The 18,829-nt window shown below is 32.7% G+C and overlaps 1 protein-coding gene across 12 annotated transcripts in view; it reads left to right on the top strand.

Moving 5' to 3' along the window:
* Positions 1-18,829, top strand: part of Naaladl2 (N-acetylated alpha-linked acidic dipeptidase like 2) — a 1,175,859-nt gene that overhangs the window by 638,618 nt on the left and 518,412 nt on the right. For all 12 annotated transcript variants that reach the window (XM_048814261.1, XM_048814264.1, XM_048814263.1 and 9 more), the window contains one exon: positions 18,223-18,496. In XM_048814261.1, coding sequence (XP_048670218.1) covers positions 18,223-18,496 — 274 coding nt within the window. The remainder of the gene's footprint in view (positions 1-18,222; positions 18,497-18,829) is intronic.

Raw genomic sequence — 18,829 nt, 5'->3', positions numbered from 1 at the left:
CTTGTACATTGCTGGTGGGACTGCAAACTGGTGCGGCCAATCTGGAAAGCAGTATGGAGATTCCTGGGAAAGCTGGGAATGGAACCACCATTTGACCCAGCTATTGCCCTTCTTGGACTTTTCCCCGAAGAACTGAAATTATTTTGAAAAGCAAATATCAAGATATTTTGAGAAGGAATACTGACATTCCTTTTATGCACAGTGTTTATGATTGTCATTTATCTGACAGAATTTTGCCTAACGAATGTATTGGATTCATAATTTACATAAAAGTCATAGACAAGTAGACACATTTCTTAGAAATCAGTCATTGCTATGGTGTTGATTTATCTAGCAGAGCTGAAAATTTCGTGTATTTCAGAAGAAACACTCTTCCAGTAAAGGATAGTTTCCTGACAGTTATTTATCTTAAGAGGCTATGAACCTTTGGATTAATTGCATGTTTTGTACAAATGTCAGATACTGATTTAGTTTTGATGGATCTATTCATGTCCTGTCTGAGCTTTAGGTGAAATAAGGTATTGCTTATCATCAGTCTTGTTCGGCTGACCCCTGAGAAATAAAAAATCATATGTCATCAGAAAACCATTTTTTCCCTTATAGAGTCTTCAAGGAACAACAGACATATTATTTTCCTGTTGGAATTATTAGATATTAGAAATATTAAGAATAAAATTTGAGCTAATTTTGTTCATTCTTAGTAAATCTGCAATGTTAAACTATGAAGAAAATACAACAAAATGTAATCAGTAAAGGTGTCGTTTCACTTGTACGTGTTCCTTGTTAATTTATTCCATAACTTTTTGGACCTGCAACTTTGCAATATGGATATTCTTGTACATTGTTTGGATCCCTATACATATATGCTTAATTTTGCTCTAGGTACTTTTATGAGATGTATTCCTGTCATTTGATGGTCCCTAATAATTACTTTTGATACCATAATATTTTAGACAATACAAATTACTTCCCTGTACATAAGCTCATCTAGTGGTCTCTAGTTACCATGGCTCCTTCTTCTCTAGCTGAAGTTACCTATTACCTGTAGGTAATATCACAGCTTCAGCTTTGGAAATCAGTCACTAAGGGGAGCTGTGAGAGCCTCTAATCAATTCAAACTTCCTGAAAATAATTTTTCTTATCCTTTTTCTCACACCTTGAGGATTTATTTGAATATTTATAAACCATCATTATTAGTGCTAGTTCGTCAATAATCAGATATCATCAAAATAATCTTGTTTTTTTCTTCCTGTGTTAATATTACATCTCTATTTCTTTAATAATATTCCAGCACTTGAGTCACAGTCCTGATGCTTTACTTGTTTCCTCCCTTCATGGGAATTTCACTTGCATTTCTTGCTCTTCTATGTCCAGGACCTGAGGACCCCAGGTTTATAAGTCTGTGCAGGATCCCTGATCCTACTCTCTGATTACCTGACAATTGACTGCTTAATCCACATTTTTACATATCCCCTTTTCCTAAATGTCTCATCACTTGGCTCGGCACACCTCTCAGGCCACATTTATGTCTTCCTTAATGTCCTTTTGAGGATTCTGACATCAGGAATTCTGCAAGCAATATCCTCTAACCACTGTGTTGGAAATCACTTCAAGTGATTATCTGCCTCATTCTTGGAAGGGATATGATTGTCTCCACACACCTAATTCATCAATTCAGCTCTTGAATTCTTGCTGTACAGAGTATTCTATATTCCTGCCTTGAAAATTTTTAAAACAATCTATCAATTCAGGGCGTGACTATTTTATAATTAAAATGACTCTAGATAGTACAGAAAGTAAGGTAGATATTGGGGTAGTCAGACAGACAGGCTGGGTGCTAATAAACATATTCCTGGAGAAAAAATGTAAAACTAATGGAATTATCTCTAAATAGAATGATTTCTTTTCTATTAACTTCTATGACATGGTGACATGTCAGTAGATCCTTAATGGAAGAATAATTTTAGTGCCAATTTGTAATCATCCTTTCCAAAGATAACGTAAGTACATTTTCGAGGCTGCCAACAATCTGTCACAAGTATACTGCCTGGATTCTTATTTGATTTGTAAAATTCTTTTTTGACTTTTAATATGACATGAAATACTATAACTGTAGTCATGAGAAAAAGATGACCAATTTTGAATGTTACATACTTTGATTCCCCGTTCCCTCATCTTTCCAAATGTATGTGTTACTAATATTAAAACAAAGTTAAATTTTGCTATCTCTGTTTCTTTAGTCTGGTTATTGATTTTGTTAATTTTAAGAAATAAGTTGAATTTCTTCAGTATTAATGAGGTTTCAAGAGAGTATTAAAATGCTCTTCATTTAATAATAGATGCAGATAATTGCAAAAATTTCATAGAAAACTGGGTAATTCTTTTTTAGTTGTTACCTTTTAAAAGTTCAGGGTACTAAAACTAAAAAGTTTCTTAGGACAAGCAGATAATGTAAATAAATAAAGTAGCAAATTTTATAATATGGAGAGGGCAGAGGTCTGTTATGAATTGCTCATGTCCTATCAAAAACAGACAAGCAGGACATATTACACTATCAGACATCAAAATATCCTACAAAGCTGTGGTAATCAAAACAGCATGGTGTCATAAAATCAGACAAACAGTCTAATGGAACACAATAGACAGCTTAAAGGTAAATACACATCTATAGCCACCTGCTTTTCAACAAAGATGCTAAGAACACACTCTGAAGAAAGGACAGCCTTTTCAATAATGGTTTTGTGCAAAATTGAATATTCACACATAGAAGAATGAAGCGAATGGACTCCTATTTCTCACCAGTTACAAATATTAAATCAAAATGAATTACAAATAAAATTTAAAGCCTGAAACTATGAAATGATTAGAAGAAAAAATTGGAGAAATGCTTCACAATTTTGGCAGGGACAAGGGGTTTATGGACAAGACCTCCAAAACACAGGAAACAAAAGCAAGAATGGACAAGTGAAATTGTGTCAAACTAAAAATTCTCTGCAGAGCAAAGCAATAGCAAAAGTGAAAAGATAACCTATAAAATTGGAGAAAACATTTGCAATGTATGCATTCAACAAGGCATTGATATCCGAGATATATAAGGAACTCTACTCAAACACAAACAAACAAATAAAACAACCCAATTTTAAAAATGGACAATAAGGGGCTGGGGATGTGGCTCAAGGGGCAGCACACTTGCCTGGCATGCGTTCGGCCTGGGTTTGATCCTCAGCACCACATACAAACAAAGATGTTGTGTCCGCCGAAAACTAAAAAATAAATATTAAAAATATTCTCTCTTTCTCTCTCTCTCTCACTCTCTCTCTCTCTCTCTCTCTCTCTCAAAAAATGGACAATAAATCTAAGAAGACATTTCTTAAAAGAAATCATAAAGGGTCCAACAGGTACAGTAAAAATGCTTAATGTCACTAATCATCAGGGAAACACAAAAGTACATGAGGCATTACCTCATGCCACAAAGACTAACTATAATCTGAAAGACCAAAGAGCACATGCTGGTGAAGACATGGAGAAAAAGGAAACCTTGCACACCCTTGGTAGGAATGAAAATTAATATAGTCATTCTAGAAAAAAGTATGGAGGTCATGCAGAGGACAACCCTATGATTCACTAATTTCATTATTTTGGTTATATATCCTAAGAAATTGAAATCAATATGTAGAAGAAACATTTGGATATTCATTACAGAACCAACATTTGGATGTTCATTGCAGCACTATTCACATTCAAGAAGTGTCTATCAACTAGTGAATGGGTAAATAAAATTTGGTATGCATGTATGTGTATGCTTATACATTCTATAGTCATACTAAATATACACACCATAGAATACTGTTCAGCCATCAAAAGGAAGAAAGTCTCCTGCCATTTGCAACAACATGGATGGAACTGGAGATCCTTATTAAATTAAATAGCATAGAAACACAAGTACCACATGATCTCACTCATATATGATCTCTAAAAAGTTGATCTCATAGACGTTTAGAGAAGAATGGTGGTTACCAGATACTGGGAAGGGTAAGAGAAGAGAGTGATGACAAATGTTTGATCAATGAGTATTAAGGTACAGTTAGATAAGAGTAAGAAGTTCTGGTGTACTATTTTATGGTGACTATAGATAACAATAATGCACTGTATATTTCAAGAAGAAAGAAAGAAATCATAAATATTGGAAGATATAAATATGTAAATATCTTCTAGTTTTAAATATTGGTAAAACACAAGATGCAGAATTACCAAAAGCAGTTGAATAGAAACAAGTTTTCAATCTCTTGAATGTATTTATCACATTTTATGGGTGTTTTACGTGTTCTGTACTCTTTTATTCAGATTTTGTCTTGCAGCAAAATTGAATTCAGAAAAACTTCAGAGCAATTGTGTTCCCTTCATTTGTCTCTGGTCAGATATGTGTTGAGTATAGCCTAGCAAGACACATGTGCACACAATATACAGACTTAGATAAAGAATGTAAAAATAAGGTTATTTAAATTATCTGAGAGAAACACTGAGGAAGGCTTGCCTGGCAAGAGCATGTGCTCAGTTTCAGTTTATAGTCCTCCAGAAGATTTTTTTTTTCCCAAAAAATAATGAGAAAAAGAAGCAACTCTGCACCATGTTCTTGTTTAGGATTCAAATTAGATGCTTTTGTTATGTTAATTTCATCTGTACCAAAAATTTTCTAGTACTTTTAAACAGAATGGTTTAATTTGGAAAATTATGTATGTATTATTTTTTAAAAATCTAAAAATGATTTGCTGGCCATTCATGAAAAGTAATGGTAAAGGTAGCAATTAACAGATGTTGCTTGGTTGGTACTTATTTCTCAGAGCTTAAGGGAGTTCACAAAGTTATGTAACAAAAAAATGTGAAAAGAACAGGGACTATCAGAAAAATCAAGAGCTCTAGTTTGAACTACTATGTCTCCTGAATTAGCCATTGAAGCGAACTATGAAGCGAAGCTTGCACCCATATTTCCAAGAATTAAAATAGAGATTTGGGGGTAGTGGGCTCTATAGAACTAATCATTTTCTTTTGACATTTGCTTAGGGTTTTTGTCTTCATTTGGGTTGAAATTTGATAGGATCTCCAAACATCAGATGATGAGCAGTGAATCTTGATTTGTACATATTAAAACCATAGAAATGGTAGAGACTATTTAAGGAAAGGGCATGGAGACAGGATAGAGAAATATTTCTGTTGAATTAACTCTCTTCAATGAGTTGCATGACCAAATTTCTGAAAATTGTTATAATACTTCATTTCTTTGCTGGAATACATATTTTTCAGTTTTTCTTTTTGAATTTTTATACTTATGTTAGTACACATTTAAAATTTATGTTTAAGTTTTATAATTTCGGTTTTGTTTTAAATTTTTAAATTTTATGCAAATGAAGAACATGGATGAAAGATGTTTCCTTATGGAATTAAGCTAATCATCTTTGATTTTTAAGCCAATATTTCCTCTCCCAAACCCAATAAGCTTTATATGATTATATTTATTTCATATGTTTTTATTAATTTTCAATTGAAGATAATTATTTGAAGGGAAATTATTAGAAACCCATGGGTTAAAAAAGAAGAAATACCCAAAATTCCTATCACAGAGTTCAAAAGATTTTATTTTATACTTATACATGATAGTTGGGTTCATTGTGACATAGTCATATGGGCATGGAATTTAACTTGCTCCATTTCAGTCCCCAGTGCCCCTTTTCCCTCCCCTCCTCCCTTTCTCCATTCCCCTTCCTTTACTTCTCTTGTCTTCCTTTTATTAATTCATTAATTTATTTTTAATTGGTGCTTTCTAGATAAATATAAAGGCAGAGCTCAGTGTAATATATCTATTTATACATGTACACAGCACAATTTTGTCAAATTCATCCTACATTTTCCCCCCTTTTCCTGTCCCTCCACCTTCCCCTCAATTTCCTTCTACTACACAGGTCTTCCTTTAATTTTTGGGACATCCCATCACCCTTTCCCCCCTAATTTTGGTCTAGCTTCTTCTGTACATGAGAGAAAACATTCAGTCTTTGATTTTCTGAGCCTGCCTTATTTCATTTAATGTGATATTCTCCACCATTTCATTCTTCTTTATGGCTGAGTAAAACTCCACTGTGTACATCTACCACATTTTCTTCTTCCACTCATTTATTGATGAGTACTTGGGCTGTTTCCATAATTTGGCTATCGTGAGTTGGGCTGCTATTGATGTAGCTATGTCCCATAATATGCTAATTTAGTTCTTTGGGATAAATACTGAAGTATGGGATAGCTTGGTCATATGGTGGTTTTATTCTTAGATTTTTGAGGAATTTCCATATTTCTTTCCAGAGTAATTGTAATAATTTACAGTCCTACTAATAATGTGTGAGTGTACCTTTTTACCCACATCCTCTCCAGCATTTATTATTATTTTTTCTTAAGAATTGCCATTTGTGTTTGTTTTGAGAGTGTCTGTTTAGTTCTTTTGCCCATTTATTGATTTGGTTATTTGGAATTTTTTTGTGTGTGTGTGTTAAGCTTTTTTAGTATATTCTGGATATGAATTGCCTGTCAGAGGAGTAGCTGGCAAAGATTTTTTTTCTCCCATTCTGTAGGTTCTGTCTTCACATTCTTAATCATTTCCTCAAATCAAACATTTTAATTTGATGCCATCCACTAATTGATTCTTAATTTTATTTCTTTAGCTTTAGGGATCTTGTTAAAGAAGTGAGTACCTGCACCAATTTGTTGGAGTGTTGACCCTATGTTTTCTTCTAATAGTTGTAAAGTTTCTGATGTAACTCTAAGTCTTTGGTACAATTTGATTTGAGATTCATTTCTTTTTAATGTTAAGCCAACTTTACTGACTAAACCTCATTTGATCATAGTGTACTGATCTTTTTATGTAGGTATAATTTACTAATATTTTATTCCTAAATTTTACAACTATTTTCAAAAGCAAGACTTGATTGTAATTTTCTTTTCTTGTCATGTTTTGAAGTCAAAGTTTTGTGGACCTCATAAAGTTCTGGCCAAATTCTTTTATACCTGTTCTTGTTATAACATATTTTTCTTTTGAACATATAAAAGAAATCAATCATGAAGTCTCTTGGTCTCTTGGGTTTGAGATAATATTTTGTAGGAAGGATATAATGTATGTACTTTATTATATTTTAAAATCAATATTGGATATATGGATTTTCTCTTTATTGACAGTTTGAGAGACAGATTTTTCAAGATTTTTTCTATTGTACATTATTTTTAAAATGTTTGCATAATTATTAAAATATATATATTTTTTCATTTCTATACCATCTAAAATGATGTCTCCTCTGTTCTTGAGTGTTTTAATCAGCTGTGACCAAAGTATAAAATAGTGCTGTGACCAAAGTACTAGACAAGAACAACTTAGAGGAAGAGAAGTTTATTAGCGGCTTCTGATTTCAGAGGTTTCATTCCATAAACAGCAGTCCATTGCTCTCTGCAGCAGATGAGGCTGAACATCGTGAGGGGCAGAGTGTGGCAGAGGAGGAAATCTGCTCAGCTCATGCAGCACAGAAGGACACAGAGAGAGAGAAGCAGTTACAGGAAGGAACCACCCATCCAGGGCATTCCACTGTGACTCACCTAACCCAGCCATGCCCTCCCTCCTGGCCTGAAGTTATCACCCAGTCAGTCCATTCAAACTAAGATGGACTGATGATATCAGGTCGAAGTTTTCACAATCCAATCATTCTACTTCTACCATTCCTGCATTAACAGGAGCTTTTCAGGGACACCTCTCTTCCAAGCTATAATGTTGAGATTGATAATTTGTGCCACCTGCTTCCCTTATTTTTATTCAGTCTTATCAGGAGGTTGATCAAATATATGGCTATCTCTTGGCTTTGTGCATATTTTCTTCCATACACGTTTTTATATTTCATTCATATTTGTTCTCTTTTTTATTACCTTAGATTTTATTTCAATGGATTTATATTCCTGATATTTTTCGAGTTTTTGAAATTGAAACTAGGTTTTAACTTTTTGTTTTCCTTTTTATGCATTTATTTAAAGTGATGTAATTTTCTCTGAACACAGTTTTAGTAGCTTCTCAATAACCCTGATATGTCATATTTTCATTATCATTCATTTAAATATTATATAATTTTATTTAATTTCATCTTTGACTTATTGGGGGTTTTTTTAGAAGGAATTTTTAAATTTCCAAGCAGTTGATATTTTCTAATTCTCCTTTTGTTACTGGTATCTATTCTAATTCTTCTGTGATCAGAGCATATATTTTGAGTGATTTTAGCCTCTTAAAATTAATGAGACTTACTTTATGACCTAGCATATGGGCTATTGTAATAAATGTTCCATAAGGACTTATAAAATCATTGGATATACTTTCTTATATATGTAGAATTAGTCAATTTTAAACATTATGTTAGTCAGGAAATGTATTTTTTTCCTGCCTTTTCTATTTGGTATAAAGATAAGTTTGTTAAAAGTTTTCAACTTTATTGATTTGCATTTTTTGTAACTTCAATTTTTGGTTTATAAACCTTGAAACATGTCTTACTTGAATAGAGATTAGGAAAATTTGTCTCTTTTATTTAACCACTTAACCACTACAGCTACACATTGGTTACCACACAAAAAATATTTAGTGGTTATCTATTTGTTTGTTTGTTTGTTTGTTTACAAAAAAATAATAAAAGGAATGTGAAGGTAAGAATAAGTATCCAATGGCAGAATCCAGAAAGCATTCTTAAGGAGGTAACAAAGTGAAATTTGGTCCATTGCCAAAGAAATTAAGATGGATTTGCCAGATTCTGCCAGATGGATGATATTTACATTTCTTTGGACATAGTATTTAATATGGTATCATATCATTCTTATTATATCAATAAGAAGGCTTGTTTAAATAAGGACAATCTTGATGTCTTCATTCCTGCCTCAATCTGTGAACATACTAGACTTTGGTTAGTGCTTTCATTACCTGGATTAACATCACTAATACACAGTAGATAAGATGAAGCCAGGAGTGTGTGCGTGTGCACAAGCACACAGCTTTGATATTGGAGAAATTGTCACCATCTCTATTCTTACTGAAAAATTATCTGAAACTTTGCCTGTTTCTGTACCTTCCAGATTTGATGTTTTCAGCTTGTTCTGCCAGAAATGCTGACGCACGGGGTCAAAAGACATTAATATGCACAAGATCATCTTGCTTACATGCAAAAACCAGAATTTATACCCTCTTTTGCTCAGTCCAGAATCCAGATTTTTTTCATTCTTTATCCTGCTGCTCCCAAAGCTCCTACCTCTTTTCACATAGTATTTGCTGCCAAACTTTTGTTGACAGTTGACTCTCCAAGTGTTATGTATTATTCAGTTATTTCAGTAGACTAGATTCTGGCCCATTAGAAATGGTGTACTTCAGAAATACACCACCATCAGTTCTGCTCATTTCTTGTCTAGCAACAGGCATCATTATACTTTCTTTGTGTATACAATGGAGATGAAGCACTTAAATAACAGCTTATTCAGACACTTCCATGTCAAAACTCTCTTTATTGTTTTAGCACTTTCTGTTTTTATTTTTGTTGCCATACTGCCATTACTTCCAATGGCTAGTCATCATTACAGATTGATTTTCATGTATTTTATAAGTTTGAGTCCATTAACAGTTAGTTGTCTCATGATTTATGAAACTTTTAATTAGTATGGTGTAACAAAGAAGATTTTATTTTTATGTGATGAAAGGAGTCAGTCCATGAAGGAATACAGTTTTGTTTAATAAGTGAGAAGTAATATTTAAATTCTTATTGATTTTGATTATTGCCATGACATAAGATTATCATTCATTGTTCTGATATAGCCTACACTTATTTGTAGCATCAAAGAAAAATGACATATAGCAATTATTTTTAGATTTATTCTCCCCTACCATTATGTAACATTACTATGACTGTATTAGTTAACCTTACAGTACTACTCAAGATTTTATTTACTATACTGGAAAGTAAAATAAAATGTCTATATCTTATTAAATTTATACTTTTAATACAGCCTTAGAGTTATATTTAATCAGTAAAAATACATATTGAATATTGATTATGGTAATTATTTCTAAGGCAAGTGACTGTAGGTAAAGTTTAGAGATGTGTTAAAGGCAAAAAACTCACTACTTGACTTAAAATGTATTTTTTAATGTTATTAAATATATTAATAATTTTATATTAATAACAAAAAAGGAAATCAAGTTAGTATATAGGTGTTTTTAAAATTATCAGCAAGTATTTTGAAGTATAATTGAAATAAGTCATTTCTGTTCCATTCTTGTTGAAATGGAATGTTTCTAATGGCTATTTATTCAGTAATATATTCATTTACCTTTAAGAACACTGGAATAGTGACTCAGTTAATCATACAGCTCTGAAAGTTTCTGTATCATCCAAGTTTATGTCATTGCATTAGAGAACCAAGCAGATGAAACTGAAGGCCTATAATGTCTTACTGATCAAATTAATTTGTCCATTTTGTGAATCTGCTTTTAGATTTATTTTAGATAAATTAAAGTAATTTAATCTGAAAAGTGACCTTTGACAACTATACTCCCTGAAAAACATAGAGTAAAAGAGTCTCAGGAGCCAGATACTATTAACAGTAAGTGTAATATTCTTGTGCGGGACTGGTACAGTCTGTAAAATATTACTAGTCTCAATGCCTTGGATAGCTTCCATTTTATTCTGTCATAGTTCTCCCTTCTAAAATATATTTTTGAATGTTTCATTATGGGTTGCTCTATTGTGCTTTTTTCCTTGCAATCCAAATATGTAATTGATGTTAAAGATGAAATTATCTCCTGTTTAAGTGTGTGGAAGGGAGGAAGATTTACTTATTGCACTACATTTTTTTTTCTGCCTAAGTTGTAATAGATGTCTTGACAGTTTGTTTTATTTCTGCATTCTGTTTTTTTTTTTTGTTGTTGTTGTTGTTGTTGTTTTTGTTTTTGTTTGTTTGTTTGTGTGTGTTTAGATACCAGGTATTGAACTCAACCACTGAGCCACATCCCCAGCCCCCCTTTTTTTTTAATTTATGTAGAGATGGACTTTCACTGAGATACTTAGTGCATTGCTTTTGCTGAGGCTGGCTTTGGATTCAGGATCCTCCTGCCTCAGCTTCCCAGGTCACTAGGATAAAGGCATGTGCCCCCATGCCCGGCTGTGTTCTGTTTTCTTAAATAAAGCTTATTTTGCTTTCTCCTGTAACTTAAGTTTGACATAAATATCAAATTAAACAGAATTTATTGAATATTAACAGAGTTCATGAGCATGTCCTTTTTACTTCAAAGCAGCTCTTTCAACATAGTACTTGATCTCGGGGAGAAGGGATTTTACGACAGCCTGAAGATAATCTACTTCTGGAGTAATTTTAAAATGTAGTATGTAAAGAGTCAGTTTTGTTTTTTCTTGTTCAGATGGTTTTCAAACAGTGAAATTTGGTCTATTGTATTCCTAAACACTACATTAATTTTCCTAAGTTTCATTTTCTTGTGAACATAAAGATCATGTCCCAAAAGCCTCAAACCATCTCAGTCACCTGTCCTATCCCTCCATACCTCCTTTCTTCTCTTTCTTTCAGTGTTGGGAAAGTACCCAGACCCCATGCATGCTAGACAAGCTCTTACCCCAAGCTGTACCTCCTCCAACCCCTTAACATTTATTTATTTTATCCAGATACTATATTTTGTAGCACTCAACACTTAGTTGCTTTTAGAAAGTATCCAAGATTGTAAAATTATCTGCTTTTTCTAAACACCAGTGGAAGTTTGACTTACTTTATCTGGGACATTTGACATCTTGATCACATTATCTGACTTCTAATTTCCTTACCAGGAAAATAGCAAAAAATGAAGTTATATGAAGGTTTTTATGTGATGATTAAGCACAATATTTTGATTCCATAGAGTGGACATTCAATGTACAATTTGCAGTTAGTATGTTATTTTAGAAACTAAGAAGCTATTAAACAAGTAATTGTGGTTTCACTTAGTGTGACATCAGTGGCTGAATGGCAGATGATGGACATGGGTAATACCTTTTCCTCTAACCATTTAATCATGTATGTTAGTCTTAATATTTTCAAAGAAAAGAGAGCAAAATTTACTTCATGCCCTAGAATCATTAAATTTCTGATACACATTCATTGTGTATTCACAGAATTTTACTATATTAGATTCCAAGTCAAGTAACAACCTTAAAGACACTCTTGATTTTTTTAATATGTAAGAAATGTCACCTAGTCCATTTTGAGTATGTGCATTTGTTCTGGTGTGCATGTATAAGAACACATTAGTGGGTATCAGCAAATGGGCCGATTTTTCTATGTAATGTTAGTATTTTCCTTTAGACATTTCCACTCCTCCTTCACATACAGGGTATTCTTGGCACTCACCATGGAACTAAGACTGCTACATGCCTCGCTTCCTCCAGTTCTGACATCAGTGTTGCTCTGTGGTTCATCCAGTAGCAGGTGTTGAACATTGATATAAACAGAATTCTGTCTTCTGAAGCCAAGACAGAAGCCCAAATCCTTCCATTTCCTGTCTTCATTGGCCAGTGGAACATTAATGCCAAAGTTACTTCCAAATTCAAGTCTCAGGCTTGACAGTTCATTATGCTACCTGCCAAAACTACTGGTCCTTAATTTTAAAAATTAAGTCAGGGTAAAACTTTCTATTAAACAGAGACCTTATGATTTCAGGTGATACCCTCTGATGTCTGTAACTTTCTCTGAATTCACTAGCTTGAAACTACATTGCATCTTATTCTTTAATGACATTTATCATTTAATGTAGTAAACTATTTATCACAAATTCTAAAAAAAGTTACTGGGGAGGTGAAGTTTTAAGAAACTGGAAATTCTCAATAAAATATAGCCATGTTAACATTTTAAGTAATTTGAAATCATTCATAAATAAAATCCTTTGACCAAACTATTTGTATTGATAAGACATTGCCTTTATTTATTTATTTATTTATTTATTTATTTAAGATAGAGAGAGAGAGAGAATTTTTAATATTTATTTTTCAGTTTTCAGTGGATAAAACATCTTTATTTTTTTTATTTTTACATGGTGCTGAGGATCAAACCTAGCGCCCTGCACATGCCAGGCAAGCGTGTCACTCCTTGAGCCACATCCCCAGCCCAAGACATTGCCTTTATGATTACTGATTTATTTAAAACAGTTTATAGATAAATGAATAATTTCAAAGCAATGAAATTATAGGGCTTCTTTTAAATCATTTTTTAAACAAGATAGGTATATACAAAAATTTGATAAATTCAAGATATAATTTTAAAAGGTAGCACTTTTTTGTTTTTTGTTTTGGTACTGGGGATTGTTGAACTCAGGGCACTCAACCACTGAGTCACATCCCCAGCCCTATTTTGTATTTTATTTAGACATAGGTTCTCAGTGAGTTGCTGTTGCCGAGGCTGACTTTGAACTCTCAATCCTCTTGCCTCAGTTTCCTGAACCACTGGGATTACAGGCATGTGCCACTGTACTTGGCAAGGTAGTGCAGTTCTTAAAAAAAAACCTTAGGGTGATGGAACTTGAATAGATAGTTATTAAGTTATGGTTAACTGTTTGGAATGTTATCCACTATTTATTAAGAAATAATTTTTCTACTATCATTTTTAAACATCAGTATTTTTAAAATTCTATGTATCCAAAAACGCTATCATTATTTTTTAGGTGATTCTGAATCTTACTATAAAGATGTTCTCATATCCCCTTGAATCATCAACAATCATGATATAGGAGATTTGAATAATCTAATCTGTAATAGGTGAGATAATGTGCCAAATAATAGCATATCAATAAACTTTAAATGAATACCTACATTATTAGTCCACGGAAGGAGAAACTTAGGTCATAATTCTTTTTTAAAATATATTTTTAGTTATACATGGACACAACATCTTTATTTTGTTTATTCATTTTTATGTGGTGCTGAGGATCCAACCCAATGCCTCACACGTGGGAGGCAAGCTCTCTAGCCCTGAGCCACAACCCCAGCCCAAGGTCATAATTCTTTACTACTTTTCTAGTGCTCCCCCTTTGGTCATTGTGCAAATAGCAATCAATACATGAAAAGAAATCATGTCTTAGTCATTAGGTTTTCAAGTTAGAGCACTTCTATTTGGGGTAATATTTTGAAACAGACATTCTCACACATAGTTGTTGTATATATAAAATAAACCTTCTTTTAAATACAACTATCCTGAACTAATAGTGCAGTATGAGAAATCAACAAGGGAAACAAAACACAGGAAAGAGTACTTTAACAGTGATGAAACCAGAAACTTGAAAATGTGAGGATGAATAGCAAATAGCAGAGAGAGCAATATAGAGCAGGATTAAAGGAAGAAATAAAGAATTTATTATAACATTGAGTCAGAAGTTCATAGTTCTTTCATAATATGAACACTGAGTACAACAATTTCTAATTTAATAATAAGTTATTTTCCTGAATTCTAATTATTTATATCATTTCAAACCATAATTAAACATAATGATTCCTGAGAATCATTATGAGAGGAACATCACATACCAACTTTACTTTTAAAATAAGAAATGGATATTATAAATAAAATATTTGCCAAATAAATCACATACTATCTAAAATGATAATGCATTTTTGTTAAGTAGATTTTATCTTAAAAATACAAATTTGATTTAACTCTAAGCAACCAATTAATATATTCATTATATTGAAGAAAAGGATCATATGACTGTCTTAATAAATACATCAGAATTTCTTTCAAAATCCAATACCTGTTCAAAGAACATCTCTTAACAAGAGGATAGTAGGAAGAAATTTTTAAAACTAATATTCATAACACAACATAGACTAACACACCTTATTAAATATTTCATGAAATATTTTTGGTGATCAGAGCCTATCAAGTAATCCAAATAATACATAAATAAAATAATAAAATCTCTAAATTATGAGAAAGATGTGAATAAAAGTTTTGTTATTTTCTTATAAAATATTTTTACATAGAAAACAAAAAAGGAGAAATATTATAATTAGTAAGAGAGTTAATCAGGATTCCTTTGTAGTACAATGCATTAGTATTCTTCTATAGCAGCAAAAAATAAGCAGATTTTAAAATTTTTAAATCACATTATGTTAATATTCACCAGATATTTAAAGATTGTCTTAGTCTGCATTATAACAACCTGAACAGACGTTAGGCAGCTTATAAATAAGAGAAATCTACTACTCACCGTTCCAGACCTGGAAGTCTAAGACCAAGGTGCTTGACATGTCTGGGGAGGTCCTGCTTCCTCACAGATGTTGCTTTCCAGCTAAGTTTCTGTACTCTGTGGAAAGAGCAAGAAACCTCTTTCAGACTTCTTTTACAGTAATACTAATTTTATTTCAAGTCTCTGCCCTCATGATGTAATTATCTCCCAAAGACCCCCACCTTTTAACACCATCACTTTGAGATTTAGGATTGCTACATATGAATCTTGGCAATATGCAAACATTCAGATCATAGCAATAATATTAAGGATTTAATGATATTTTATATAAGGATGATATATCTTCCCAAATTGATTCTTAGTCTCAATGTAATTATAATCACAATCTGGACATTGAAATGAAAAACTCAATCCAATTAATATGAAAGAGAAAAAAATAATTAAGATGTTCTTGGAGAAGAACAAGTGGGGCATCTTGCCATTTTGAATATGAAGACATATTATAAAGTAATAATAATAAAATAGCTCATCATTATGAATATGGATCAAAAAGACTATTGTAATTGTTTTGGGAGCTCAGACAGACCCATACACGTATAGAAGCTAACATATGAGGCACTTGGTTCTGTGAATTAGTGGGGATTTTTGAAAAGGGTCTCCAGGGCTGTTCTTCATGTGGGAAAGATGAGATTGGCGTCCCACCTCACAGTATTCCCTCTGGCCCTATCCCTGCTTGTTTCCTCCTCTTTCTCCAGGTAGACCCTGTGATGAGAAAGACAATTCTTTAAAACTCTTAGAAAAAAATTAGAATAACTTTATGATCTCAAGTTTCAGAAACATTTTGAAAGCATATCAGAAAACGTGTGAATCATATGTTATATTAAAAATTATGTACACTAAAGTTATAAACATTTGTTCATCATAAGATAACATATTGAAAATGAAGAGAGAAACCAGAAATCTGGAGAAGATTAATGCCATGCATATATCCTAAAAAGGACTATCTGGAACATACAAAAACTTCCATAAATATGGGTAAAAGATGAGAACAGTTATTTCAGTGAACAGAACACATGGATAAATAAATAATTCATGAAAATATTCTCATCAGTAATCATGGAAATGCAAATTAAAACCACAATAGGATAAAATTTTACCTTCATTGGACTGCAGTAATTAAATACACTGACTGTGGGGCATCCTAAACAAGCTGGTGGTATAAAATGCTTTGGAAAACTAATTAGCAGATCCTGCAAACAAGTGATTGTACTTCTGAGTTAAACACATAATGAAATACAATTTCACACCCTCCATATTAGCCAAAGTATAAAATAAATACTGTTAAAAAAAAGACAACACCAAGTGTTAGATGAAATGAAGGAGTAAGTGCTCTCATGAAATCCTGGGGGAGAGTAATCAAAATCCTTTTAAAAGCATTTTGGCATTGCTTACTATATATATGTAAAAGAATACTATTAATGCATCTTCTAAATGACCTTTTCATCAAAGTGAGTACAGTTTTAACTCAGCTTACCTGCCTTTTCCCCAAAGTGCCTACAGAATGCAATAACAGTAAAGAAAGGGAGTGGTGGTGGGGAGAGGTGGAGAGCAGATAAAGCAACAACCTAACTTGGTAGAAGGCAGGTTTATGGGAAACAAAAAAATGAAATTCTTCTAGTTTCATAAAATATATTATTGTTAACCGATTCAACTGGATATTTATAAGGAAAAGATAGAAAGGATTAATATAGGTGGCCTCAAAAAGATGCAAAACAGCTAGAAAACTGCTTATTATTGCACATTTATACATTGGCATGCTTCCAAACCATGTCAGCAGGCCCACCTTTTATCTCAAGTAATACTTTCCTGTACTCTTGTGTCCAACTCTCATTCTTTTACCATATGTGCATGTTTTCAGTTTCCTAAATAAATAGGGTCCTGAAAGAAATAAGTATGTGTGAGAAAAACAATCTGATGGGCATAACGATAATATCAACTTAAATTTAAGTAAGCCATACAATGATGATAGCCATACATTTCTCATAAGAAGTATGTTTTTGTTCAAAAAAGAAGCAAGCTCCTTTTCAGTTGCCTTTCATTTTAGCCACACATATAAACACACAAACTTTATCTGATTTTAATACTTTTCATTAAGTTCCCAAGTTTGATTGTCTTCTACATACTATAATGCACATATTTAACAGATTTTGTCTAGATACTAAGGTGTCATAAGCAAAATAGGAATAAGCATAGGGAAAATAGATGATCTATAGAAAACAGCAAAAACATTAATTATATATTGGTATGGCACTGTGTTTTGGTCTTACCATTGTATATAGATTTTGTCAAACATTATTTTGCTGCAGGCATTAGTTTTAAATTTCACCTCTGTGGTTACCCGCTGTTACTTAGCCACCAGTGCTAAGTTTCCTTATTTCTGTAATGGGAATAGTAATAGGTCCAGCTTTCTAAAGTCACTGTGAGAATATCACATAATTTGGCAGGTAAATAGTGTCTAATGTGCTCTGTATTATTTTAAAAAGAGATAGCTATATGATAATCAGTAGTTTTATGTGGATTCACATTAACCAGAATACAGGACTATCTCAGCATGATAAGTAGTTTTGGAACTGAGTTTTAAATGAATTGTGCTGATGTTGGTAGAAGGGTCAGAACGATTACGAGAAAGAGTTGGCATTGATCACTCTTCTCTGTAATCATAAGTGCTCTATTAGTTCTTAAGAAATTAATTCATCCTGCTTTATTTAATATAATGGCTGTGCAGGTCTATCACCTCCGCCACACTGTGAATTTCCTATGGTAGGATCTATTTTCATTATCTTTCGACATCCCACAACACCCATTAATAATTATTTACTTAGTGAACAGTTATATATTAAAAGAATAAAGATTTTTCCATTTTTAAAACACACTTTCAAAATGTCTTTCAGAAATTTGGTAGAACTCTATAAAAATGAAGATGACATGGAAATTTCAAAGAGGATTAAGACTCACTGGACTTCTTTGGGCCTAGAAGATGTACAGTTGGCAAATTATTCTGTGCTGCTGAACCTGCCAGGTCCATCTCCCAGCACTGTGACTGTGAGCAGCAGTGGCCAATGCTTTCATCCTGATGGCCAGCCTTGTAGTGAAGAAGCCAGAAAAGATAGCAGCCAAGATCCGCTATACTCCTATGCAGCCTATTCTGCCAAAGGAACTCTCGAGGTAATATGACCATTTGTCTCTGTCATTTACAGTGAAATGGAATTAGAAAACAACAGCTTTCATCTAAATTGAACTAACTGGCAAGATGCAACATTCAAAGGGAACCAGTAAATGTTCTCAGTGTGGAGGTGCCAGGAAAGGGAAAGAAGATAGGGATTGTCTGAGCCTTTTCCTATCATATTTTGAAAGTGAAAACGTGTTCCAAGGATTTAATTCAAAGGTGTTGAATGTGTGGCCGATCATTCACGTTTTGCTCAGTCCATAGAGTGCAAAGTCTATTTTGTTTATGGTTTTCAAGAGGCAAATTTTAATGCATTGATATGGAGAGAAAGA

This window comes from Marmota marmota, unplaced genomic scaffold, assembly GCF_001458135.2.
Source record: "Marmota marmota marmota unplaced genomic scaffold, marMar, whole genome shotgun sequence".
Classification (NCBI taxonomy): Eukaryota; Metazoa; Chordata; class Mammalia; order Rodentia; family Sciuridae; genus Marmota; species Marmota marmota.
Note: the sequence above shows the minus strand (reverse complement) of the source record. Positions and strands in the feature narration are given on the sequence as shown.